General features: G+C 50.1%; 1 protein-coding gene across 1 annotated transcript; it reads left to right on the plus strand.

The window, feature by feature from the left end:
* Positions 1-539: 539 nt before the first annotated feature.
* Positions 540-26,247, plus strand: MYSM1 (Myb like, SWIRM and MPN domains 1). Its single transcript, XM_031969024.1, has 20 exons — positions 540-650; positions 2,466-2,544; positions 2,826-2,896; positions 4,721-4,798; positions 4,899-4,922; positions 7,296-7,374; positions 8,844-8,942; positions 9,823-10,547; positions 13,124-13,254; positions 14,044-14,147; positions 14,480-14,557; positions 15,454-15,542; positions 16,182-16,236; positions 16,911-16,961; positions 17,600-17,674; positions 18,027-18,215; positions 18,946-19,078; positions 21,828-21,933; positions 22,087-22,144; positions 23,668-26,247. The coding sequence occupies exons 1-20, from the start codon at positions 598-600 to the stop codon at positions 23,833-23,835; spliced, it is 2,445 nt and encodes an 814-aa protein (XP_031824884.1). The 5' UTR covers positions 540-597; the 3' UTR covers positions 23,836-26,247.
* The last annotated feature ends 1,382 nt before the right edge of the window (positions 26,248-27,629 follow it).

Raw genomic sequence — 27,629 nt, forward strand, 5'->3', positions numbered from 1 at the left:
GCCCCGCCCCGTCGGGCCCCACCTGTAGGCTGAGCGGCCCCAGGGGATCCCAGGTGACCGCTGGAACCACTCGGACCCTGCGGGACGGGGCGCCCGGCGACGCCGATTCCTTGTGATGTTGCTTTTCTTTTTTAAGGTGAGGGAGGAATAAGCAAAACCGGGGTTTGGGGGGAAAGAATAAAACGTGATTTAATGGTTATGATCAAAAACAAATGCAAAGGGAAGATAGGACGAAGCGAAGGCCTCTGGCTGGCGGGCGGTTCGGCGCGTTTGCCGCATCTCGGAGCAGAAGAGGGGAGACATCACAGCCGCCGCCCACTTTTCTCCCTCACCTTCTCTGCAGGTTCCCTGATGGAGCCGCTAGGCCCCGCCCCCTGCTTTAGCTCCCCCTCCTGTAACCACGCCTCCGAGCTGAAGCTCCGCCCCTCACCTCCCGTCGTCCCTCCCACCCCTTGTAACCACGCCCCCGAGAGTAGTCACGCCCCTCGCCTCTCCTCTCCAGTGCCGGGCTCCCTCCCTCCGCCACAGCCCTCCCAAAGTCTCGCGGGATTTCGCGAGGGGTCGCCCGGGGCCGCGGCGGGGTCGCGAGACGCGATCATGGCCGCCGAGGAAGCGGATGTGGATGTCGAGGGGGACCCTCCTCCACGCGGGTGAGGCCGGGGCTGGGGCCGAGCGGGCCGCGGGAGGTCAGGGCCGGCTCGGGCAGAGGCCGGCTCCCGAGGGATCCATGTCAGGGTCACGGCGCGCGAGCCGAGGGGCGCCCCCTTCCCCGCCCCCGCGTACGTGGCCCCGCGCGGCCCCGGCCCGGCCCCCTCGCCCGCCCCGCAGCCGGGGAACCGAGGTCCCTCCCACGGAGGGGAAACTGAGGCAGGCCCCTCCCCCTCTCTAGGCCTCGGGGGTTTGCTGAGCCGCGGCGGGTCGCCCGGCCCTGGCGGGCTCTCCCGTGACCCCTGGGTCTCATAGTGAGAGCTTGGTGCGCTGAGGCAGCGGCGCGGCCGGGCGGGGCGGCACAGTGGGCGGGGCGCGGCGGTGAGGCGGGCAGGATGGCACGGTGGGCAGGGCAGGATGGCTCAGTGGGCGGGGCAGCTCGGCCAGCAGGGCAGGATGGCTCAGTGGGCGGGGCGGCTCGGTGGGCAGGGCAGGATGGTTCAGTGGGCGGGGCGGCGCGGCCAGCAGGGCCGGATGGTTCAGTGGGCGGAGCGGCTCGGTGGGCAGGGCAGGATGGCTCAGTGGGCGGGGCGGCGCGGCCAGCAGGGCAGGATGGCTCAGTGGGCGGGGCGGCGCGGCCAGCAGGGCAGGATGGCTCAGTGGGCGGGGCGGCGCGGCCAGCAGGGCAGGATGGTTTAGTGGGCGGAGCGGCTCGGTTGGGCAGGGCAGGATGGCTCAGTGGGCGGGGCGGCTCGGTGGGCAGGGCAGGATGGCTCAGTGGGCGGGGCGGCGCGGCGATGGGACTCCGGGCACTGAGTTCAGATTTGGCAGCTCCGCGCTCTCTGGGCGGCCCTGGCCGCGTCCCTGTTCCCCTGCCTCAGTTTCCTCATCTGTAGAACGAGCTGGAGGAGGCTGTGCTGCGGCGCCTCTGCCCAGAAACCCCGGGCGGGGTTAGAGAGTCAGAAACAGCCCAAGGCTTAAGAACCCTGCCCGCTGCCCGCTCGAGCCCTCTGTCCTGGGCTGCGGGGATTCAGCATTGGGGGGATTTGCTGCTGGGAGGCGGGGCCGAGGCGCCCCCTCCTTTTGTGAAAGTGCCTGAAGCCCCGGGCTGGGGCGAGGTGGGGCCCGCGGACCACCCACAGCTCGGCTTGCTAGGGAGCCTCGGGGCACGAGCCCCAGGGGCCGCTCGGGCGTAGCTCTTGGTCCGGCCCTTTCCGACGCTTGCCGGCCGCCCTCCTGCGGCCCGCTGTGCTGAGCTCATGCTTTGCCCTCCCGCGCCGCGGACTCGGGATCTTTGCCCTCCTGGGCAGCTCTGCCCCTTCCCTGCGCTTTCCAGAGCTGAGCTTTGCCTCCGTGTGTTGTCTGGGCGGCGCCCGCTCCCGGCGGCCCTTGGCCGGCACTTCCCGCTTCTGACAGTTCTGTCTCTTCGTGCTTAGACGGCCCGTCGCTAACGGGTCTGTTTTCTTGACGCCTTAATTCGTTCAGCAGCAGCCCCGGCCGCCGTCATCTTCCGTCCCATCCTGGAAGGGCAGGGGCGCGCTGGAGACGGCCCGGCCTCCGTCCTTTCCTCCCCGCGGGGTCGGCCCATGACCTTTCTGAGCCGGCCTCAGCTTCCCCGCGGCCGAGGGGGACAGGCGGACTTGTGATACCCAGCCCGTTGTCTCTGGCTGCGGAGGCGGTCCCGAGGCCCGCAGCCCAGATCCATCGCTCCCGGCAAACAATGAGAGACAGACAGCCGGGGGTAACGGGCAGCCCCGGAGAGTCCCCAGCAGGCTCCCTTTTAAGCATCTCTGTGCCCATTTTCTTATCTGTTACAGAAGCCATGAAAACACAGCATCTGCTTTACAGCAAGATCACTACCTTGAATCCACCTGGAGAACTGATAATGGCCTCATTGTAAGTGCTTTATGAGAGGGTTGTGCCCTTTGGCTTTTTACATATGCATAGGAGAGAGATACTTCCTATCTTGAAATACCCCTCTTTCCTACTTCTGTCCCTGTTCTCAGCCATTGCAGATAACACCGGGGAGATTTTCCCTGGTTTAAACAACCTAAGGAACCTTAGTTCCTTTCATCTTGAAGATCATAGGGGAACGTTTCACTTAGACATCACACATTTTTATCTGATATATCATAGCAGATAATCTCGCATAAAAAATTATCTTTCTTTCTTAATAGCCTTGGACTCTGGATAATTCCATCAGTGCTGAGAACAGGGCTGTCATCGAGAAAATGTTACTGGAAGAAGAGTATCCTTTAATGCTTCTGAGGAAAAATCCCATCAAGTTAGATTGTAGAAGCTACAAATAGAAAATTTGGATCAGAAATCATTGATTGTCATTCTGTAGGGTTTCTCACCTGAGAGATCTCCCTGATCTCTGGGTCTCTGAATGTTAGTAGGGTGTTTCATGGTACCCACTTTCCACAAAAACTAAGCTTTCACTTCAAAAGACCAGAATTGTCTAAATCTGCCGTAGCTCTCAGAAACTGGGAGCACCTCTCCATTTCAAGCATTCTCTGCCTAATGCTTGTTAATGCTGTGGAAACGTGAGGTTAAAAAACCATGGTTACACTCAGGACGGGTGGGCCCATAGCCGTGATGTTCTCCATCAGTGATTGTCCGGATCCTGTCGCAGCAACGTGTTCACGATGTATATTGAATAACATCGGGAGGGGCAGCCTCCTGTGAAACGTGCTTGAATTGAAGCATATAGTGCTGCTCATGGCCAGACCATCTCGAACTCAGTCGTGCTCTTAGGGAAGGTTGTCATCTGTGCCCGGCCTCTTGCTTCCTTGTCACTTACGTGAATACATCCTTTCTTGTCTGATTTTTTTGACCGTTCCTCCTTTAGTTAATCTTCAAGGACTCAAATAAAACACCAAAATGCCCCAAAGCGAAGCAATCAGGTCTTTTTATTTCAAGTAAGCGGTGGTGTGGCTTGGTGGGAAGAGCACCCAATTGCAAGTGAAGAGACTTGACTCAAAAGTTCATTCCGCTGCTAACTGGCTGTGTGTGGCCTTGTTCAAACCACATAATCACTTTAGGTTTGGGGGGCTTCTTTCTTGTTGGGCTTCTTCCCCCATGATCCATTTCTGATCTCCGAATACTCAATCATTGCTGCAATAACATCAGAGCTTCTGTGTTAGCCCACGCCCACTCCATCCTCAGGAGAGATTGTTCCAGGCCAGGAATCGGCAGTCCTCATTTTACCTGGGAAAGACTGATAGCTTTTCATTAGGTTCTCTTACCCGTGTCTCAAAATCATCTCAGTGGCCGTCTGAAGATGTTTGGCTAGATAGAATGAAGGTATGGAATCCCATTGGCCTGCACATGGTTGGGTTGGCTAGTTTCCACACACTTGTGGGGGTACTAGGGGGCATTTTCCTAACCTGATAAAGGAAAAGCCCAAACCTCTTTGTACCCTCAGGGAGCAAAGATTCTTAACCTGGTATCCAGAGACCACAGATCACAGATCTGAACTTGAGTGGAGGAAAAATTGCATCTTTAATTTTACGAACTTTTGGTTTCCTTTGTAATTCTGTATTATTTTATTGTATTCGTTTAAAATATAATTCTTGGAAGAAATCCTATCTTTTGCAGAATGTCAAAGGTATTGCCATACAAAAGGTTAATTCATCTTGCTGAAGAGAAAGAAGGTTTAGAGTCTTCAGTTGGTGTGAGGGAAATACATTCTAGTTATCCTATATGCCTTATAAAATAATGGAGAAGGAAAGGCAAAGAGAATAAAGCTGTTTTTCTCATCCTTCCCAGGCATTCAAGTATAGCCTAGGTCAAGTCTTGCTAGAACTCTGCATCTTTTTATGCCATTAAAATTTAGCTGTCAATTCATTGGAGATAAGAATGGGTTCTATAGTATGCTATATCATTTGTATGTTAATATAGAAAAATTTGTTTAATTCATATTTTGGTCCCATGTAAATAATATGCAACTCCTTTCATTTTCAACTTCATCTGGTGATGTTCATTCAGGAGATAATAATTTCCACTAAGTATGTGAAAGACATCATTTTTTACTTCTTGTTTTCAAAAAGTTTCCTTAGTAACCTCACAGATATTATATGTCTAACAAATCACTTCCAGGCAAAATCTGGCTTGATCATAAGGAAAATAATAAAAAATACACAAAAAGGTAAAAAAAAATAAAATCACTTGGGTAATACCTTGGGAGAAGGCAGTGAATTTGAAAAAATAATTACATCAATCATTTCTTCTTTTTTTATCTTTTACAGTCCACAAAAATCAGGAAAACTCACGTATGTACTTTTCATTTTTTTAAAGCCTTTTGTGAGTGTATGAGTTAGGTCGCATTATTCTCAAAGTAATTTGTAAATCTTGGTATGACTAAATTCTTGTGAGCACGGGATATGTAAAAATGTAAGATACTAAGAAAGCTAGATTTCTTTAGGAAATGTAAGAATATGAGTATCATTTTTAGTTGACTTTGAATGCAATTAATTTTAGCCAACCAGCATGAGGTGCCTGTTGTATACAAGATACATTATAGGTCAGAGAAATTGGATTCAGGATGACAATTACAACTTAAAAGTGATTATTTATCTAGTCATAGGCAAAAAAGCTGGTTAAATTGAACAGAGCAATTCGAGGGGCTGTTCATTGGATTTCCAGGATAACAAAAATAATCTTTAAGCAAGTAGAAGGAATTCAGTACAGAACCCCACAATTGAGGAAGTAGAAGGAAGCTCAGCAGCTGCCAGCCCAGACCCCAGCACAAAAGGAACCTATTGTCATGTGCAGGTTGCCTTGCCTCGCCCTGAATAGGTGCCCAGTTCCTTGTTTTGCACTTTGGGGCCAAACACAATGACTCCAGCTCCTTTACAGGTCAGCCCTTCAAATGCTTGAAAATAGCTGCCGGGTCCTGTTGAGTCTTGTCCAAGCTACACATGCCCCGTTCTGTCAATCAGCTTATCCTAAGACAGGAGTTACCTGCCCTCCACCTTCCGGATTTTCCTCCGGACTCACCAGCTCCTCTACAGTTCTTAGAACGGGGCAGATGCTCCAAATGAGGGCAGCTACACGGCACCTCTGTTCTGGAAGCTCAGCTCCTCTTATGGCTGCCAGTATCCCTCTGCTGACTTGCACTGACTGACTTTGCAAGCCCCTAAAACTCCCAGGTCTTTTTTCACAACTGCTTTCTATCCCTGAAAGCTAAAGAAGCTGAAATGTTAGGTCATTTACTGCTGACTGTCCAATTTCCTCTGCAGCTCTCTGGTTGTATTAGTCTTAGCCATGACTCTCCATCTTCTCTGCCATAATTGTGCGAGAGCCTTTAGGAAAAGCGTTACCAAAATCTGGCTAAACTCTGGCTGTTCACCCCATCCACTAATTTAGTACTCATGTCAAAAGGGGAAATGAAATTAGTCTGGCCTCCCTGCTGTTGGTGAAGCCAGTGCTGGCTCTTTGTAATCCCCACTTCCTTTTTAGATTTTCTCCAGCCATCTCAGATTGTACCCGGAGTCAGTCACTCATTATCTGTGTGTACACCCTGTTCTCTTTCCTTTTCTAAAAGTAAGGGTCACATTTGCTGTGGTCCAGTATCTGATCTCTGCTCTCTCTCCAGATCTTTCACTGGCAGTGGTTAAGTGCCCCTCCTTTCTCCTTATCTCATCATTCTTTTGTCATTTCCAGTCTAATGGTCATTCTCCATTGCAGGGGTGAAAAAAAAACCAGAAACAAGTTAAGAAGGCAAATGTCTGAGGCCGGATTTGAGCTCAGATCATCCTCACTCCAGGGCCAGTGCTCTATTCACTATACCATCTAGCTACCTCCCAAATTAAGAATTGAGAATATTCTTATGGAAGATCTTTCTTCTCTCTTTAATGCATTTGTATTCCTTAAAAAGTTCCCGCAGGTTTCCTCTCTGACCATCTGAAGGAGCGAAGGCCATTTGTTTCTCTTTGAGGTATAGAAGAGTAAAGGTAGTTTTGTAATTGCCAGACATCTAAGCTCTGGGCTGTCTCTTTAAGTATTTTAAATATTTGTTGAAAGTTAATTTGAGGTTGACAGGTTAGGTTACCTCCCTAAGGTCATGCAACCAGTCCACTGACAGTATAAATTTATCTAGAGAGAAGTAGATAAAGACAGGCAGACATTACTACATGCTAAAAATAATAAATGGAGCCCAAAGGTGTATGTAACTGCTATATCTCATTTAATTTTTCTTGTCATTAATTACATAAAGTAATCAAAAGTAGAAATTCCAAAGGGTAGGAAGAGATGGGATTGGAGGGAGACAGAATTCTGGAAAAGGGGAAGGAAGAGAATTTGATTTCTGAGAAATGTGGAACCAAGTCCCAAGATTTCCTGTTTCTTTTTTGATCTGAAGATGTAGCAGGGCAGTCTTGCTTCCCATCTGATGGTGCTTGTTCCCATTGCCTGTTGTTCTTTGGTCCCTTCATAGCTTTTTCCCTGTGTTAACCCCAGTCCGTTCCTCCCCCTTCCCTACACCCCCCCTCAAAAGAAAGAATATGCCTCCAAAGTGTCCCTGAACTTGTATCTTCCCTGATTCAGGCCTCAGAATTTGAATGCAACCTCTAACTATAAGATTTTTGGTCGCAATCCTTTTTTTCATATGTAATCTTTTTTCCTCCTTTTTTTTTTTTTTAAAGGATTCAGTCACCTACAAAGCCAGCCAGTCACTCAGTCAAGTGGACAGTGGGAGAAAAAGAGCTTTTTGAGCAAGGCCTGGTAAAGAATTCAAATAAATTATTCTAGAAGCTCTGGTTGTTCCTAGACACAGATAAGTATGATTACTGCTAGTAAAGGGATCAAATATTATTTATTTCTAGCTCAAAAAACTTGTACGTTTTTATGGAGATGAATGAAATAATAAGGTAGATCTAAAATAGGATATCTGACATAGTAAGCCACTCATTATGATTTATTTTAAGCGGCCTTAATCCACAAAAGGAGTCTTTTCTCGCCTAGAACAAATCTAAACAAATTAGACTATATGATGCCAAGTATCAAGATAAAAAGTGAAAATCTTCCTATTTTTTTTTTCCTAGCACCAGCCTGTCTGGATCGCTAGTTGCCTAAAATTTTCATTTTAATTCAAATATTTGGAATTCTACAAAGCAGTCAAATGACGTCATTTTGGTTGGAAGCCAGAAATGACCTATTTGTATAAATACTTCATAAGGATCAGTTTAAATGTGAAAAAATTGCACACAGCAATCCAATTGTGAAACACCCTCCCTGTACCCTTGGGAGAAAAAGTATGTAGAGTGTAGTTACCATTAAATACTGCTGAATGTCCAAAACAAGAATTCTTCATGCATTTGGAAATTTGTTTCTACATTTATGAGATTTTCAAATAAGATTAACATGACTGAATCTTTTAAAATGAGCTTTTTTATAATATTATCTTCATTAAGACATTGTGATAATATTTGAAAGCAGACATAACCACATCTCCTCCTCCCAACTTTTTCCTGAGCACTGTGGGCACAAAGGCAGTCATTTGTCGGTATTTTAGTTGTGCAGAGACTCCCTATGGACTGATCTTAGAGTGAGTGTAGAGGACCAGTATAGACAGGTGTCCTCAGGAGGGTAGGGAACAAGACTTAGTGCTGATCACCCACCACTGCCCTTGTGAAAGGCTGAGACCTAGGGAGCAGGAGCAACGTTTTGTTCGTCTTCTTATCTTTTCTCATGAATAATTATTATTTGACTTTTTATAAATAGAGATTTAATGGATTGCTTATTTTTATAAATCCCACAGAACTGGGATTCTTCCGCACTGGTTAGTGTATAGAGATCATGAAATTTTTTGGTTTTGTTTTTAGGTTTACAATGTACTTTCCCCTGTTATTTCCTGGTATCACCAGGATATCCTGGGCAGTGGGGCTAATGTTATCCCTACTTTATAAATGAGGCTGCTGCTGCCCACGGGGGCACCATGAATCAGATGTCTCGGGCACAGTCTGTGCCACTTAACTGCCCAGGGCCATCAGCTTTCATGGGTCAGCAGTAATGATGCCTTAATTAACTATCGCCTCCCTCATTAGCTTCAGAAGGAAAGCGGAAATAGTTTCATGGTGGTTTTGTTGGTTTATTTTTGGTTTTTTAGTTCTAGTTTTTTAGAAAATCTACCTGTACGGGCTGTATTTCCAAGCTAACAGAAGATTTTAAAATTTCTCTTTTTGGGTTGGCAGGCCAGGTTTGGCCGGAGGTGGACCAAAATCGCAAAACTGATAGGAAGTCGCAACGTTTTACAAGTCAGGAGTTACGCCAGGCAGTACTTAAAGAAGAAGGTAAGCAGGGTGAGACTGGGATAGTTATCATGGCATTTAGAAAAATGGGAGAAGCCCTCCCACCTCCCCCTGTTGGGTGTAGTAAGGGGGTGGTGCTGCTCATCCACCGGAGTCATCGTCACTTGGAGGCTCGACCACAAAATAAATCATATCAAGTGTGGAGACTGATTTGGGCACCTACTGAGCGCCCTGCCCGCCCTCCCCCTCTGCCTGAGCAGGGTTTGCCCACGCAACTTTCACCTCCACCAGGGGGAGCCTGTGAGGATTGGACATGAATTGATGGCCTCTGAAGTCTGCCAGAGCCGTCTCCTCCCTTTGGGAAGGTGCCGAGGGGCCGTCCGGAGCTGGGCCGTCCGGAGCTGGGACTCCAGGGTCGTGGGTCGGGGATCTGGAACTCCAAGGCCCCGAGGCCCTGACCGCCTTTTCAGATGATGGGGAGGTGACCGGCCAGAGGGGGGCACTAGGCCAATGATGAGGCCTCTGGCTCTTCCTTCTTCCACCCGAAGACCTGGAAACGCTCTGAGACTCCTTCCAGCAGCATCCCAGCCCTGCCCTCCCCTGGAGGCGCCACACGAGCCCCTGCCTGACTCTCACTCACAGGGAAACTGAGTCACGTGCTCCTTCTGAGTGACCAGGGCCTGAGTGAGAGAGGCAGATGAGCAAGAGATCTGTGCCTTTGTGCGTGCGTGTGTGTGTGTCTGTTTGTGCCTGTGTGTGTGCCTGTGTGCGCATGTGTGTGCGCAGAAAGCTTCATGAGCGTGAGCTACCCAGGGCACTCCTGAGACCTAGGTTAATGGTATTCTCTTTGTTTTGTGCCTCTTATTTAAGTTGTAAAATCTCCCTTTTCTCCTTTTTTTTTCCTGTTTTTTAAATGCCTCAGACGAGTGTGGTGGGGAAGGGCGTGCCCAAGCTGGAGAGCCCAGAGGAGCGGGCGGGGGAGAGGCCCTGGGCTTCACTGGGCCCACAAGGGCGGCCCGACCCTCCCCTGAACGCCGTGAAAATCGAGACCTTGTCCGATGACGAAGAGGTGGACATCACTGATGACTCGGACGAGCTTTTCCCTGTGCCCCTGAGGAGCCCCAGCAACGTTCTTTTATTCAATGTTCCCAACAAGACGGACCCCCAGGGGGCCCCTCCTCCCGAGCGACAAGATGGCGCCCTTTCTGCCACTCCCAGGAATGACCCCCACGGCGCCTCTCCGGGGCAGAAGGAGCCGCTCTCCGCCTTGGGGATGGCTCCTTGGCTGCAGAAGCCTAGCAGCAACGGTGGGAGATGGGAGCAGATGTGCCAGCAGGCGTCCGGTGCTGGCTGCAGTGCAGAAGGAAGCTCCTCATCGGGGGCCGGCGAGCAGGGGGCTGGCCCGGGCCTGGGCCGGGGGCCGAAGGACGTCCTCGATCACCAGGTGCTTTTCCCTCCCTCCTGCCAAGTGGACGAGGAGAGCGCAGAGGACGGGGAGCCCCTCAAGGCGCCCGAGCAGGAGGCAGAGGTCAATAGAGGCACCATTCAGGAGGAGGAGAAGCAGGCCATCCCCGAGTTCTTCGAGGGCCGCCCAGCCAAGACGCCGGAGCGCTACCTGAAGATCAGGAATTACATTTTGGATCAGTGGTAAGAGGCAAAAGCAAATCTGAACGAAATGGGGGGAGGGGGGAATTCTGGCTTCCTTGGTCCAGGGGAACAGTAATTAGAGTTCTGACTGGGCAGGGCTCACAGTGCTCCGAATGCCTGGTTTAGTTCAGTTTTCCCAAAGCTCTGGCCATCGTGCCTTCTGGCCCAGCGTTGGCCCCTGTTTTTTAGAGGGGATGGGGGGGACAATAGGTGGAACCTTTCTGTTTCTTAGAACAGCGTGGACCCAGCCAAGGAAGGGATGCTCAGGCTCAAGGAAGGCTTCGGGAAGAACATGGCCTTGGGCTGGGCCGGGAAGGCTGGGGAGAGTTTATAAAAGGCAAAAACAGGGACCACGAGAAGGTTCGGAGGCAGAGAGAAAATCTCAACAAAGGGGGGAAAGGTGGAAAAATCTGAGACTTATTGGAAGGTCCTTGAGGACTCACCTGGGACATTAATGGGGACCTTCACGGCAGCAGGATCGGGGTGGGGGGCACCCCGAGAGGAAGATTGTGGCTTTTTCCCAGTTGATGATAGGAAGTTGGGGAAGGGCGGTGAGCTTGCTGACTAGCACTGGCTGGGCAAACAGGAAGCAAGGCTCCCACAGCACCGGGAGCTCCAGGGCTGGGTCTCACTGAATCCAGGGCCAGTGAGGAGCCGCCAGTCACCGACAAGGAGCCAGGGCCAGTCACAGTGCCCAGCCTTGGGCCCCTTCTAAGGAAAAAGACCCCCAGAACAGCTAAAGGGGGGGAGGGGGGACCAGGGAGATATCCTGGCAGCAGAGCTAGGGGTGAGCAGTCGTAGGGGGAGAGCCTGGTCCCTGTGAAATGTGAGGGACCAAAGGGATAAAAGAAAAGGGGGGGGGGGGAGCTGCTGGCACAGCAGGTGTCTGAGGCGTGGAGCCCAAAACCAGGGCAGGCAGAGGAGCGAGCTGGGGGTGGGTGCCCTGGGCCATGGCCCCCCACCAACAGTGGGCATTTGGATCCACTGTGAGGAGGGAGAGGTTCCTGTAACTTAGTGCTCTTTGTGCCTGTCAGGGAGACCGAGCCCTCAGGGTGGGTGTCACTGAGCCACACCAAGACCCCCAGTGGGGGAAGTTCGAGCTCCCATTTTACAGGTGAGGGAATGGAGCCCAGAGGGTAAAGGAGATCGCCTAGGGTTCTCCAGGCCTCCTCCTTGTTGGAGCCGGAGCCCTCCAGCTCCACGGACGGGGGGGCAGACTCACCAGCACTGACCTTCCTCCCCCAAAACGGCTCTTAAATGTCCATGTCTATCTTTGAGAGCTCGCCAAGGGAGGCCCTGGTTGTCTCCCATCTTTTCTTCTTTCTCCTTTGGGGGCCCGAGATCCTGTGTTACCCAGCTGTCTTCTGGCTGGACATGGATGGCAGTCTGTGCGAGCCCCCCTCCCGCTGGGCTCAAGGGTCCCACGCCAACCTTTGACAGAGCCGGGCATTTCTTCCCCAACACCGAGGGGAGAGGGGGCAGAGGGTGAGGAAAGTGGGGGATGTCTTGGAAGAGAGGTGGCGGGCTCCGAAAAGCTGCGGGGAGTGCTCAGAGCACCGGGCTCCAAGTCAGGGCCTGTGTCCAAATGTGGGCGGCTGACGGGGCCATTCTGCACCTCGGGCCTTTCGTCTGGGAGATGGGACCAACCTAGGGCAGATGAGAGACAGTGTCACAGAGAGCCACGTAAATGTCGGTTGTGTCCCGATTGTTGGCGACGGTCACTTACTGCCTCGTTGTGGAGGATGCTGCGAAGCTCGTCATGTTCTCAGTACAGTGTTAGTGCCAGGGACATTTCGGCTTTTTTCTTTTTTTTAAAGTGAGGCCGCAGGGCTGAGTGACTTGTTCAGGATCACACGTCCCAACCCCAGGACTGTCTTCTGTCCCAGGGCACCTCGCTCCCTGACGTTCTCGACAGCCAGTACGGTTCTGAGAGAATGTCCTGGGCTTCAGAAGCAGTCTGCACAAAAGGACCCAGAGGAGCAGGGCGTAGAGCAAGAGCCCCAGAGGCCCCAGAGACCTGCCATCAATCCCCAGCCCTTCATTTTATGGAGAAGGCAAAAGTGGCCTGAGATCCCAAGGGCAGTCAGCAACCAGGCAAGATTCTATCCCAGCATCTGCAAACTCTAGAACCTGTCCCGCTTCTATTGTATGAAGCTGCTTCCATTTTCAGCTTTAAACTTCACTCCCCATCCGAACAGGAACAAATATGAACTACAGATAAAACACCAGATCAGTATTTACACATGTTTATAATTTCCACCTCTTTTGTTACCGAAGTTAGTGAAATCCGGTGAATTTAGCATTGGAGAGGAAACTCCATTGCAAAACCAGTGCCGCTGTGTCGTGAAAGTTACTGCAGAGCTTTTCAGAGGAGTGGGTATCTTTTAGCTGTTCCAGAACTCTTTCCCTGTTGGACCTTTCTGACTTTCCAAGACCCACTTCATTTGAGGAACTTATAATGGAGAAAGCAATGGAAAGTTTTATTTTGCACTGAGAGAGAAAATGTTTTAAAATGGCAAGTATTAAAATGTTTTTGTAGAAATGAAATTTTCATTTGTATTTTTCCAACATATTAGGGAAAAATGCAAACCAAAATATTTGAACAAGACCTCGGTGCGTCCAGGCCTGAAGAACTGCGGCGACGTTAACTGTATTGGACGGATACACACGTACCTGGAGTTAATAGGAGCCATCAATTTTGGATGTGGTAAAAAAAATTCTTTACATATATTTACACTTCTGTCCTCGCAGCGCATGTTAATATTATCTCTGATCACTTCCGAAGAGACATTTTCTTGAAAGCTTAGTTAAAAAACCTTCCTTTTGATAAGCTTGCCAATGTTTTATTCTTGACCTGCCTTTGAAGATTTCTCATGAAAGATGATCTGGCCCCATATTTTATGGTGCTGTTCTTTAAAAGTCAGATAAAAGAAAAGGAAATTAAAGCAAAGTCCCAATAGTATATGGAGTTACTCAGAATGCAGGTGCTAGGCTAACAGCCCAAAGACTTGCAGATGGGGATCCCCTTGTCCTTTGAGGGGCACATTTCTGCTTGGGTCTCCAGGCAAGGATACCTACAGGAGGTACCCACTTCTCATTGACAAACCCAGCCTTGAAAACAATAAGCTGGAGCCTGATAGCTGGGCCTCGGGAATTTAGGAAGGGAGGCGGCCATTGCTGTTCCATGTCTGGGCGGAAAATCTCCCCAGGATTAGACCAGACTGGAGACAGAAAGGGGAGTGCCCTGAGAGTGTGGACATTTTGCTCATGGAGCCCAAAAAGCCTTATTCTGGAAACTCTTTGTGGCATGGGAGCCATCAAGTCACCTGTGGGCCCTCGGCTCGATTCAAAGGGGCCTCTTGGCAGTGGTTTGGAGGAGGGCCTGGGCTATGGACACTTCAGAGCTCCCCCTCTCCCAGAACCCCCTTCTCTCTCCTGAATGTGGATCAGTCTCCCCTGAATAGTAAAAACTGATGCCGTCTCTGGTTTCCAATAGAGCAGGCGGTGTATAACCGACCTCAGCCGGCCGACAGGACCCGGATCCGAGGAGGAAGAGACGCTGAGGAAGCCTATCAGCTAGCGCAGCGGCTGCAGTCGATGGTGAGCCGCCTGGCCGGTGCCTGTCCTGTCTGTCCGGCCCTGCCCTCTGCTGCCTCTGCCCAGCCCATCCTCCTGTCTGTGCTGCAGGCTGGCAGGCGCCATGCCCTCTCGGCCTTTCATTTACCCAGCTCCCACTCAGCATTGCGCTCCAACGATACTGGGCGTCTCCAAGACTCCTGTGTGAGCCCACTCCCCATCGAGCCAGGGAGCCTTGATCCCCCCCAATGCTAGGACCCTGTTAGAATCGACTAACTGCACGGACTGGGGAAGGGCGTCAGTGATTTGATCTGAATGGATTGATAACATCTGATTTCTTTTAATCCCTTATTTAGCGCACACGCAGGCGGCGAGTGCGAGACCCGTGGGGCAACTGGTGTGACGCCAAGGATTTGGAGGGACAGACATTTGAGGTACCCGAGCCTGCCAGCCATTCTTCCTTCCCCTCCTTAGTCCACTGTCCTTCTCTCAGTTAGGAGAGAGCAACGGGGAGCGCCAGGCCAGAGGAGGGAGGTGGGGAATGGGCATGAAGGCCCAGGGCAGGGCCCTCCCAGCCACCTGGCTGTCTGTACTGGAGAAGCCCCACATACCCCAGACTGGGAGGCCTGAGCCCAGACCAAAGGACCCTCTTGAGTTTGCCAAGCTGGGTGAGGTCCTTCAGGGAGTCTCCAGGGGATCCCCAGCTATGCCCCCCAACTCTCCCCCTCATCAAATAGAAGGGTCAGATAGCTGTGCAGAGCCCACCCCTCCACGTCCCAACTGTTTTTGTCGGCTGCCATCCACGGCTCCCCCTGCCATGAGTGTTGAGTCTTTTGCAGCCTCCCCACCAGGACCTCAGTCTCTCATGAGCCACCTTTGTCCCATTCTATGCATTTAGACCTGGCACACCATTGGTGCTTTGTAAGTGCTTAGAGCTTGGTTGTCATTTCAGCCTGGCCATGGTGTTCCCAGGGATGAACCTTTGTTTCTTCTCAAGGTGCTCCCTCCTCAGTCTGCTCTGGCGTTAGGGTTCCCAGGGGTCTTTCCACAGCGGGTGGGCAGGGTCAGGGCAGGTCCCTGCGAGCGTCACCCTCATACCCTTGGCCCCATGACGGGCCCCCCCCGCCAGCACAGTCTCAGCCAGCCGTGGAGAGGTGTCCTTGGGGGAGCCTATGGAACACTGGAGGGGCCCTAGGCTGTTGTTCACTGGTGGTATGACCAATAGTTGTAGGCCTCCCTCTGCCAGCCAGGCCCCTGGGCCGGGACTGAGAGGCAGGGGGTCTCTGGAGCGCCCCCCTTGCGGCTCTGATCAGTTGTTCCTTGTTTTCAGCATCTCTCAGCTGAAGAGCTGGCCAGAAGACGAGAAGAGGAAAAGAGCAGGCCTTCCAAAGCCACCAGGGCCCCCCGGCTCCCCAGGAGGTAACTCCCGCGGCTCTGAGCAAGCGGAGAGGGTGGGAAAGCTCCCTTCACATGCAGCCTTGGGCAGGGCCTTCGCTGGGGCCCACGTGCCAACTGCCAACTTCAGCGCAGCCACTTTAGCCCAAGGGCTCCGTGTTGGCAGGACACGTGTGATGCCTCCCATCAATGACCCTAGCAGAGAAGGGTGTCTGAGCCCCCTCCCCTTCCTCCCCTGCGGCCCCAACCCCATCTGTGCAGAGAACGGTGTCTGAGGCCTCAGGGCTGAGGCCCCACTTCTTCCCCCTGTGCCCCAGTTCCACCCCCAGGCCTGTCCGTGCTGTCTCATCTGGAATCATGTCTGGGCCTTTGCACATGGCACCTGGGGGGAGGCTGGGTCTTCCTGCAGTGCTCGGGGCTCTTACCTCGTTCTTCCCTCGTGCCCTGACCATTACCGTGAGAGTCACAGAACACTCTGGGCGCAAGGTCCCCCGAGTGTTTGCCCATTTGGGCCCTGAGACCCACCATAGAATAAGCTGCAGCCAAAGTGATGATGCACCTAGTCTGCCCACGTGATGTTCCTGTGGAGGCTACAGTTTAGACGTTCTTAGTGCAGGGGCCTCCCTCTAGTTGTGGTTAAAGCGGAAACGTTTCCTTTCGCAGCGCCTTCGACCCCTTCCAGCTGATTCCTTGCAGCCTCTTCAGTGAAGAGAAGCAGGTACTCCCTCACAGCCCGGGTCTGTGTCCGGGGGGGCCCCAGGCCGTCCGCTGCTCCTCCTGCAGAGCCCCCTGGGACGCAGCCCTTCACTAGCCTTGGTAGGGCCTAGGGATGTCAGAGTTGTATTTCCCGCCTTCATGGGGCCGACGGCCTGTGTCTAAATGGACGGGCCAGAGCCAGGGGCCCTTCCCCTCTGGGGTAGCCTGGACCCCGTGGCCAGGCCATCTCTGATGTCTTTAAATGAAGTCAGTAAGATACGTAGCATTACGGAGGAGCTGCAGGTCAGTGAAAACCAAGCTGTTGTGTTTTCCATCCCAGTCTGTGGGTCCCTTGCAGCCCACAGACGCTCAGAAGGATCAGGAGTGACCCCTGAGCCAAAGGGCGGTCCACGATCTCATCCCCAGGGGGCCTCCTGGGCCACTTCTGGCCTTCCATCGTCCAGGCTCCTGAGCCCTCCAGAGCCTCCTCCCAGGCATATATCAGCCCGATACCTTCATGGAGCCCCCCTTGTGACTGAGGCCCTTGGAAGAGTTAGAGGGGGACTGGGTTAGTACAGGGTGGTACAGGCCACTGTGGGTGAGCCAGGCAGGGCCCGAGGGCTGCTGGGGGAGAGCAGGAGGGGGGCGCTGGCGACCCTGCCTCGGTCTTGATGCTGTTTTTCCCTTCCATTTCAGGAGCCATTTAAGGTGCAAGTGGCTTCAGAAGCACTTTTAATAATGGATTTGGTAAGGATGCGGGCACGGTTAGGTAGCCTGATGTGTGCTCTCTAATACTTTTGTTGCAGGCATAAGGGACAGTTGGAAGACGAGTTTTTGGAACTTAACTATCCTTTACAAAGAATCTAAAAATAAGATTTTTCTTTTGGAGAAAAGCCAAACAGTTGCATGTTCCCAATATTTTAGAGAGAATAAATTAATGTGAGTTTTTGCAGACTGTTTATCATCATTGTTATCCCATTAAGTTTCATTTATTTCCAAATATCCCTTGGCTGCTGCCTTGAGAGTAACTGCAACCAAAGCAGCCTCTATAATTTGGGAGTTTCTTTTTTTTGGAGCATGGCAGGGACCGCTCTGCGTGACTCACTCCACTAGAGGCTGATTAAGAGTGTTTCTCCCTGATGTTCTTCCACAGAAGAGCTCGCAGTGGTCTCATCAGCCAGTTCCTCCGACATCTTAGGGAGGTGTGAGGCAGCCCCGTTTTAGAAGGGGAATGATTAAGGCCCAGACCCCGTCCCCCCAAGGCCTTCCTTGCAGCCAGGATGCCTCTCAGCAAGCGCCCTCCCTCCTCTCCCAGGGGCGGGTCGCTGCTCTCGCTCACCCTGTGGGTGTGCGTTGTGACTGACCGCGTTGCCTCTTGCTTGTAGCACGCTCACGTGTCCATGGCAGAAGTGATTGGGCTCCTAGGAGGAAGATACTTGGAAGACGAGAAGGTGATTGAGGTCAGTTCGTTTCATCCTTGAACTCTCCCATTTCTTTCCAGGGAGTTCGGGGAACAGCGAGGCAGAGGGCAGCTCACGGGCAGACTGCCTGGGGAAAGCCGCCAAGGCCTGGGCTCCCTAACTCAGCCTCCTGGGGAGACACGGGGGAGCCCCGGGCCAGGGCCTTCTGCTTCTGTCCCTCCCTGGCTGTGCTCTGGCCCTTGTGGCCGCCTTCTTCCCCAGCAGAGCCGTCCGGGGGAGCGTCAGGCGGGTGGCCTGGGTGCCCGGGGCCATCTCCTGTACACAAGGAGGCGAGAGAAGGCGTGGACGGGCTCGATATCCCCGGGAAACCTGAGAGGATTGTCTCCCGCAGGTCTGTGCGGCCGAACCCTGTAACAGTCTGAGCACAGGACTGCAGTGCGAGATGGACCCCGTGTCCCAGACCCAGGCGTCCGAGAGCCTGGCCAACCGGGGCTACAGTGTCGTCGGCTGGTATCATTCCCACCCGGCCTTTGATCCCAACCCCTCTCTGCGGGACATTGACACTCAGGCCAAATACCAGGTGGGTGGGGGCAGGGGTGGGGGAGGTCAGAGGCAGAGAAAGACAGACAGAGAGACATACTGAGGGGCTGGAGGGCGGAAGCCCAGTGGAGAGCAGCGGGATGGGAGACCGTGTGTGTTAGTCCTGACCTCCTTGCAATGGAGCATTTGGGACAGGCTCTTGCGGTCAGCAGGGAGAATGCGGTTTCACTGTGTGGTCACTCAGATGCTGGTGATGGCGCCTGGCGGCTGGCCCCGGCTCAGGGGCCTACCAGAAGATCTCCGAGATGGGGTCGTGACCCTGGTCCCACAGCTTATTTCCAGGCCTTAGCAACCCCAAAGGCCGGCCCTCTGCCCCCACACCTCCTGCCCTGCTTGTGCTGCCCGCGGCCGCTCCCCACTTCCACCTGCCCACCTGCCCCTCCAAGTCCAGCCTCCGTTAGCCTCCCCCTAACCGAGGAGGAGGGAGGACACTTCCACGCCAGATGTAGCTCGTGCCTCAGCGCCTGCTCGTCAGCCCGGCCCCCCTTGCTTGTTATTACCCCGTCCCCTGAAGGCCGACGGTTCTTATTTATAGCAACCAGAATAAGGAGGTGTCTATTTGTTTCTGATGCTAAGAGCAAATTAGGAAGATTTTTTTGCTTTTCTGTGGATGTTAATTATATTTACTGGTGGGGATAAACACTTGCTTCTTAAATTACATAGTTGTAACTCAGCATTTTCCTGGTGTTTTTTTTCCCTCTTTGTTTTAGAGTTATTTCTCCAGAGGTGGAGCAATGTTCATTGGGATGATCATTAGCCCATATAATCGAAACAATCCTTTACCATATTCCCAAATTACCTGTCTGGTTATAAGTGATGAAATTAGTTCAGATGGCTCTTACCGTAAGTATCAGATAAACACTCCCTCCTCTATCCTTTCCTTGGTACTTGAAATTTTAAAAGCAGAGGAACTGACTGATAGGGATGTTTGCCCCCAGGGGACTTTTGTGGTCTGAACAGAACTCCCCCAACTCACAAATGACCCAGACTGAGGGAGCGGCTCCCTTCTTCCCCCACCTCAAAAAGGAACCTGTTCAGAGCTCTAAGGGGTCCCTGAATGCAGGAAGTAGAGAAGTACTGATCTCTCAGAGAAAATGGCCACCAGCCAAAAAGACCCAACTGATTCCCTGATGTGATGCCGCCTGAAACTCTCCCCAGTCAGGGCTGTCAACGTAGCCCGCCAACAGCCTCTTTAAAATGCAGGTCCTCTGGGAAGCTGTTTGACCTGTGGAGCCCAAAGTAGGCCTGAACACGGCTCCTGAATACTTCTTTAACCCGGCGGTGGCTGCAGCTTCTGCCCAAGGGAGTCAGAGCTGGATTGTGTGAGGGACAGAACACCTCGTGGAGGAGGCCAGGCTGAGGCAGGACCATCTGTGGGCAGCTGCTCCTGTCTCCTCAGAGAAAGAGGGGCACAGAAATGGGAAGGAGCAGAGGCAGGAAGCTTGGGGACCGATCCCAGGAGCAGATCTGCCAGCCTCTGTGATGGGCCTTCAGGCTTAAAATAGGTCTGGTGAGGTACTGGTTCCTTCCCTCCTGAAGCTCAGAATCCATAGCTTCTCTAGTGTATGACAGCCTGGGATAGTGGGGAGAGAGCAGACCTGGGAGCAGGGAGACTAGGCCTGCCTCTGACATTCTTACACCCCGGCCCTGAGCCCCAGGCCATCGGCCACTCCTCTCCTTGCCAGTTTGGAAGGTACCGTCTCAGAGCGAAGAACCCAGTGCCCTGGCAGTGCCCAACACAGTCCCACCCAAACCCCCAAACTGTGTGACCTTAGTGTCACCAGACACTACTTTGCAATTTCCAAATGAGTAATTTGGTAAAACAGTCACCTTTACTCACTGACCAAGGGGAACTCTAGGCCAAGATTCAAAAACCAGACCAAATTCAGTTCCAGCTCTTTCCTTGCCTCCTTGTCCTCATGGACATCAGGGCCAGGGCAGCTTTGTCATGGGCCCTGCAGAAGTCAGTGAGCTCTCACTTTTGATACCATCTGAGCATGCTTGGAGAAATTAAGAGCCTTGAAAAAATAATTTCCTCCAACTTTTAATTCTCTTCCTTACTTTTTTTTGGTTTCTTGTGGTTAAGCCTTTGGCTTAGAATTAATAAGTAGAATATGAGCCCAAGTTCTTTGCTTTTTCTATACTTTAGTGCATGAAACTTGTCTAAAAGGCAGTTTTTGTTGGCTTACATGCCGTACTTCACATCAGAAAAATATTTTTAATAATGTGATTTGGCATTTTAGCAAGTGGTTGATGTTTCCAATTATATTTTCACTCGACTCTATAGGGACCACAAAGAGAATTTGTTTCTTCCTTTTCTTTCTCCTTCCTCTCTTTGAGTCAAAATTGAGATTCACCCAGGAGGTGAATAAGTGTTTAACAAATGAATTTTCATGATTTCAATGAATTTCTCGGAGTATCCTGGGCATTGTGGTTTCCTCTTTCTCTCTGACTTGCCCCCATTTCCCTTTTATGGGCCTCTAAGTAGTAAAGCAATTGGTTTTTGCCCTCTAGAGCATACCTAGTTTTGTTTACTTTCAAGAAAAGACCTTTGAATGTAACTCCCAGTTTTGAGGTTCTTCACTTTTACCTCACCTGGAGAACCAGAAAATTAAGATGAAGGTTTCCTGGGACTGTACTGAGCAGATTGAAGTGATGAATGAAACATTAGTTTAAGACTAATGGATGAATCCTCCTTGGAGAGGATTCCCTCATTCAGGCTTTCCTCCTCAGTAAAGGATCCTCTCCCTCCCATCCACCTCCAGGTACTTTGTGCCTTTTCTATACATTGATCATGAATAAAATGTAAGGTTTGTGAATAAAAAGTAAGTAGTAATGATAAATAATGTTAATATTAATAAATATAAAAATAAAAAAGTAAAAATAATTAAAAAAGTAGTCTTTGTTCTCCATCATCCAGTATAGTAGTTACCCTCTATGGGCACTGAATAAATCCTTGCTATTTGATTAATTTTAAAAATAATCGTATTTAGTTATATTTGAGATTATATGTGTGTGTGTTTAATCTATAACTTATCTCATATATTTGTGTACACAAGTATACACTTGCATGAATTCCTACTTGGAGGTGGGGCAGAAAAAGGATTGCCTGTCTCTTTGACCCCCTCCCTTGACTGGAATCCATTCGTGTATGCCTCATCCTTCCCCATAACTACTCTTCTGGTACATGTCCTGACCCTCATTGTCCAGAAAAATGTATGGGAGCTTTCCCTAAACCCCATCTCCCTCCCATCTGATAGACTTTATGTAAGGAGCCAGAGAGAAGGGTTCAGATCCCGGGGTAGGGCACATCCCTGTGCTTCTCCACGACAGAATTCCCACGTCAGATATAAGCTGAGTTTTTGTAGGGAAAGCGCTTGGTAAACCTTAAAGCATCACGTAGTGGGGCTTATTATTATTTTATATGTTGTGAAATAGGACTTTTCAGTCCTGGCCTAGCAGTGTGAGTGTCTGCCGGGGACAGGACCCAGCCAGACCTGGGGAATTGGTCAGGCTGACCTGCTCCTTGCCTTTGTTTGGTGTAAGAAATAACAACGGTTGGTGAAAATTATACTTTTGTGCGTTTTCCTAGGTGTCCCTTACAAATTCGAAGTACAGCAGTTATTAGGAGAACCTCGATGGGAATTGGTGTTTGAAAAAACAAGATGGATGATTGAAAAATACCGGCTCTCCCCTAGGTATAGTCTGATTGTAGAGCTATCGTGGCTCCTCATTAAGTCACGCTTTTAAAGAAAGCCCAAGTTAAATGTAAAATTGGACCCCATCCCACCCCAGAGCTGATTAGTTCCTGTTATTTGTTTCCTGACTCTCTTTTCATATTCTTCCTACAGCGGCGTCCCTATGGATAAAATTTTTCACCGGGATTCTGACCTGACTTGTTTGCAGAAAGTAAGCTGCCTTTTAAAAATTGGTTTCATTGTTCATAGTATCTGAAGCTATTCATCTTTGTATGTTATCCCATGGCACCAAATGCTTCATGGATGAATTTGCTGTATATTTCCTTTTATTACTTCTCCCTTTCTAAAATTAATTTCCAAGAGATAATTAGAAATGTGTTTTGGTGCCTAAGCTTACATATGAAACGGCGATGCCTAAGAATATACACTTGTTAGCATTGAGGGATAAACTAGCGTCCTGGGCTGCCGACATTTTTCTCATTTTCTCAAGTATAAAAAGCATCCTGCGTAAATCTGCCCGTGATCACTTCACAATTGATCAACCTCACAATTGAATTCTAAATTAGCTCTTTTCTGTTGAGTGTTTTCCTCGATGACTTCCATAACGTCCGTGAGTTTTCTCAGAACTGGAAGGTGTAACTAGCACAGTGACATGACAGTCTGGACACGGACCCTTACCTGGATGTGGCAATGGCCCAGGCTCAACAGTGGTCATTGGGCAGGCAGGGGGTCCGGCTAAGATCCTGTATGTGGCTTTAGGAGGTCAGCTCTCCAGAGCCATGGGAGGGATATACCAGAAGCGTTTAGGTGCACTAAGGAGCCTGCGGTGTCTCATTTGAAAAAGCCATGTTTTATCGGCCTGCCCAAGTTTGGGGACACGACAGAGTTAGCCAGGACGTGGCCCGCAGCACGGGCAGGGACAGTGGGCTTTTTCTCTTCCACCCTGGTCAGACCCCATGAGGAACATCATGGCCAGTGGTGGGCACCTCAGTGTAGGAAAGACCCTGACCAGTCGATCCAGCCCCAGGGAAAGGGGAGCAGAGTTAAGGTTACCAAATGACCATAGCTTTTAATCCTAAAGTGTCTTTGAGGCTGTGTTTGCAGGGCTAGCCCTTTCCTCCTGGGGCTGCTAACCCTGTGCTTTTTTACCACCTCCCCCTACAACCCATGTAATTTCTGCAATGTCTAATTCCTAGCAGTAAGACTCAGATCAGCCCACCTGAGAAGCACCCACCATCCATTACTAAATCACCTACCAAGAGGCAGTGGATCCAAATAAATATAATCAAAGAAAACCATGTCACCTTCTTTTGCCTCCACATCTCTTCTTGTCACAAATGGGTTTTTTACTCCATTCAAGGAGAATGGTTTTCATTCAGTCTGTCCTATCAGGGGCTTTTGGTAAAGGCATCATGGAGGCAAAATGTAGAACAAGGTTTTCGTCATTGGCCAGAATCCCTTTCGTTGGCATTGGTGGGACATCCATAAAAAGATGAGCCGGTTGCTTCTCTGTACTCGGGGATGTTGTCTCCCATTCTGCCAAAGGTGACGTCCTCTTCAAATGAGCTCGTTTGTAGCAGGGATCCTTCGTGTGATCCTGTGAATTCCTGCCGTTCAGCCCGTCCTTAGCCATGGGAGGATTACATACAACTCTACGGGCTGTGGCCTTTGGGCAAAGCATTTAATGCATGTGTTGTGTGACATGCTAAGGATGAGCATTTTCTTTTAAACCAGCTCTTGGAGTGCCTAAGGAAGACTCTGGGCAGCGTGACCAACTGCCACATCGCCGAGGAGTTCTTGACTCGAGTGGAGAATTTGTTCCTTTCCCGTGATGGAAGCAAACCCGAGCAGAGCACAGTTAGCAAGGGCCACCCCGCCTGTCCGCCCCAGCAGCCACTCTGACAGCGTTCTAGGTGGACACTCTCACTGGAAAGGTAAAATGGCCTTGGGCAAAATCCTGCCTGCAAAGTGCTTACACCTGCATATTGTTCTGGCAGCAAGAGCAGCTGTGACACCGGTGTTTTATCCACCAAAGAAATGCAGTCGCTCCTGAGCAGCCACATGCAGCCACAGAGCTTTGGGCTCTCCCCACTGCGTGGCCTGCGTCCAGCTGGCCGAAAGCTGGTCCAGCTATTTGTTCTGCTTCTATTTTCATTGACTTGGGAACTTTTTCACTGTTTTCCTCCGAGCCTCCATTGTCCTTTCCGTTCAGACTTGTGAACTTTTTTTGTTTTGTTTCCAATAAGGAATGAGGGGAGGGGTCTTATCTATGGTGGGATGGAAGAGAGATTGATAGGCAAGAGGTAAAGATTCTGCACAAGAAGGTGTGGAGTTGTCTGCATAGGTGCGTTTGCGAGCGTGTGTGCACTTTTTGCCTTAGAAAATGATCCATTCAGGGACTGAAAGAAATCAAGAGCCAAAGTCCATGTGTAGCCACTTGCCATTAAAATAAAGGGAAAACTGAGGAGCATCAAGTCAGGCTGGGCCATGACTGTAGAAGATTCCTAATTCAGGATTTCTCTTGATTAAAAATACTTTTTCTATGGGCCCTAGTACTTTCTCCCTGTTGCTTCTGAGTAAAGAGCAAAGGACAAAATAGGGCACCAGGATCTGGAATTCTGTGATTTCTTTTTATTTAGTTTTATTTGAATTCCTGGATCCATGCTAGGGTCACTCTGTGTTTGGGACAATTTCTTAGACTTACTTCTTCTACAATAGGGATTGATCATCCATCCACAGAAAATTCCTGCAAGGCACTCAGTCACATAAACCAATTATGTTTCTTGAATAATATTTACTAGGGCATAAATTCTGATTAGTTAATTGATTGAAATTAGGGCATTCTGCTTAATCGTCAGTTACTAAGAAAATTTGATTAATTCCATCGTCCTCCCCTTCTCCCATCCCCAGCATCCTAATTAATAATCAATCAGCAGCTGTTTACAAGGTGCCATTCTAGGTAATCGGGGGCTTTACATATTAATGTGAGAACATCACTAGTGGCCAAATATTTAGGCAGGTTTAGTGATAGGGTATGAGAAGTGAACAGATAAGCCCGTGAGATGACAACGTAGAGTGTCCAAGGGGCAGTGATGAGGGATCAGCCTTGAAGGGTAGACTGAATCAGATGGGGAAGGAAGGCCTAATTGAATGCAGAGGTCAGTGGGGAGCCCCAGAAACTCCTTGAGCAGAGGACCGACCTCCTATCCTTGCTTTAGGAATGTGACTGGTAGCAATGTGGAAGAAGTGTTAGGGAACAGCGAGATTGGCTGCATACAGCCAATACATACCCTGGAGAAGACCATACTGCTCTAGCAAGTGGGGCAAGATGAGGGCCCAGGCTGGACCTGCAAGAGAATAAAGAATTGAGTATTTCATTTCCCCCTAAGCCGGATCTGTTAACATGGAATCGAGCCAACTCCTAAACTTTGCAATATGCAGACCTGTCCTGAGGCAGGACTCTCCTGAGCGGGAAAATTTGGGGCAAATCACCCCTTCTTTGGGCCTTAGTTTCTTTTCCTGTACACACAGGTTTGGATTAAAGTATCTCAGAGGACATAAAGCAGTAGCACATACTACTACAACTTTTCAGTATGTTGTGAATGTTTTAAAATGGGATGTCCCATTCCCCATCTTTACCCGACCCCAAAAAAACCAATTAAGCATTCTAGTAACTGAATCCTTGTGAGTCCCTGAAACCTGTGGAGTACGTACGTCCCAGAGCCTTGGGACTGACTTAGGTTGTGGCTTGTGTCTGAGAAAGTCTCACTAGCTCAGGAGTCAGCAGGAAAGGTCGAGTTTTGTTTCAGAAAACAGGAGAAAGTCCTGACTGTACTTTCTTAGGCAGCCATGCTCTTGGATGGAGACTCCTCTCTCATTTCATGAATCATCTACAGGGGACAGTATGTTTTAAAAACCATGCATTTAACTAAAATGAATTTAGATTCTGCTGGATTGCTGGCTGTCTTCAGATCTGCGGCATTCTGTCCCACAATAGAAAAGCTTTCTTTGTCCTCCTGTGTGTATTGCGTGTCCGTGAATTCTCCTGCTGCTTTTTCCCCAAGTTCTCTCGGCACTTAGAGAAGGAAACCTCTCTTCAGAGCGCTTTGGGGGTGTCTGGCCATTTTATACATGAAGGGCAAAGCTGTGCTGTATGTAAATAGTGTTTATTTGTAAAGAAATGCAAGGTCTTCATCAAGATGTCCCTTGTAAGCTACTGTAGAGTGCACCAGAAGTCCGAGTGATCTCTCTGTGCAAGAGATGAAGCAAAAGCTCCCCGAAGACGGCACTTGAATAAAAAGATGGAAAACCAAACTTGGCTGTTTATTTACCTTTCATTCAATAAGTGTGTATTATTTATTAAACACTTGCTGTGTGCCAGGTTCTTATATGTAGGGTTTGGAGGGAAAAGCACATGCACCGATTCATCAGTAGAGTAATTTTATGGGGAGAGGAGGTCGCTGAACAATGAGCATATCTGAAAATGTCTCCTTTCAGAGACCAAAAGTAGACTGTGGTGTGCAGGATAGAACAAACAGGCCCAGAAGCCTGCACCATAGTAGGAGGAGTGATGCGAAATCAGCCTGGAAAAGTCATGTAGAACTTCAGGGCCAGAGGAGTGACTGTTCTTCTGCAGACAGTGGGGAGCTGCCCACACTTCTTGGCTTGGAAGTGGCCTAAGCAGGCCTGAGGTGTAAGACTGTCACTGATGTCTGGGTGGAGGGCGGATTGGAGGCAGGAAAACTAATGAGCAGGAAAGACTATGAACTATCTGCTGACAGACTTGGGGAGGAAGGACCTCCAACTCTGGCGCCTAAAGATAAAACAGGGCCCACCATCACATCTAAAGCCAGTGAGGCCGGAGCTACTTGGGTCCTCAGAAATGAGGTCTCCATTCCGGTTGAATCATGTCTTCTAGGAGGTGACCTGGTGGTGATGAAGAAAAAATGAGTTTATTTAGAACTCACTGGGCTTCTACTCAAGGGCCACAATGGAGGATCCACAGCCATTCTAATTCCATGATGTTGCTTTTGTTGGAGTTTATTCCTCTTGGAAAATCGATCACTGCTGTGGCCCCCTGTTAATTAGCGGTTAGTTCCTAATGGTTCCTGCCCAAACTGATTCAGATTTCCCAATCAGCACAAAGAGGCTATACTGTACTTTAGCCAAAATGTATGGGGGCCTCTTTTCCCATGATTCTGTGTCCCAGAATGCCTTACGCTCCCGAAATAATAATTCTATATTTGGGATCAGAAGTTTTAATAGAGAACCCAATGATATTGAACCAAGAGACCTCTCTGGAATACCCACTTTAAAATCGAGTCTGTTAACTTACTCCCTAATCTGTCTGCAATACATTTCTCTAGGTTTATTCCCTATCAAGCCCTCAAGCCCTCCATGCCTTCCTTGCCTAATTATCTGCCTTTACTTTTTCCAGTGTCAATGAGGTTGCTTTGTACTTACTATCTTGAAATTCTACTCCTCCTTGGAGGTCTTCAAGCAAGGCTGGGTGGGCTACTTGTCTAATATGTGATAGTGAGGTTTCTTTTAGGGTATCTTTGGATTGAATGAGATGGCTGTAGAAGTCTCATCCAAGTCCAGGCCTGGCCAAATGCCACTTTCAATAAGAATAAGAATCATTCTCTGCTCTTCCCCCTCCTAGGAAGCCTCCCATATAATTCCCATTCTCTCATTTG

This window comes from Sarcophilus harrisii, chromosome 4 (assembly GCF_902635505.1).
Source record: "Sarcophilus harrisii chromosome 4, mSarHar1.11, whole genome shotgun sequence".
Taxonomy (NCBI): domain Eukaryota; kingdom Metazoa; phylum Chordata; class Mammalia; order Dasyuromorphia; family Dasyuridae; genus Sarcophilus; species Sarcophilus harrisii.

Bases quoted from the DNA above. Each gene is read 5' to 3' on its own strand.
- MYSM1 (XM_031969024.1), top strand. From the start codon at position 598: ATGGCCGCCGAGGAAGCGGATGTGGATGTCGAGGGGGACCCTCCTCCA. The intron at 10,548-13,123 runs GTAAGAGGCAAA...CCAACATATTAG, and splicing joins AATTACATTTTGGATCAGTG to GGAAAAATGCAAACCAAAAT. The intron at 22,145-23,667 runs GTAAGCTGCCTT...CTTTTAAACCAG, and splicing joins ACCTGACTTGTTTGCAGAAA to CTCTTGGAGTGCCTAAGGAA.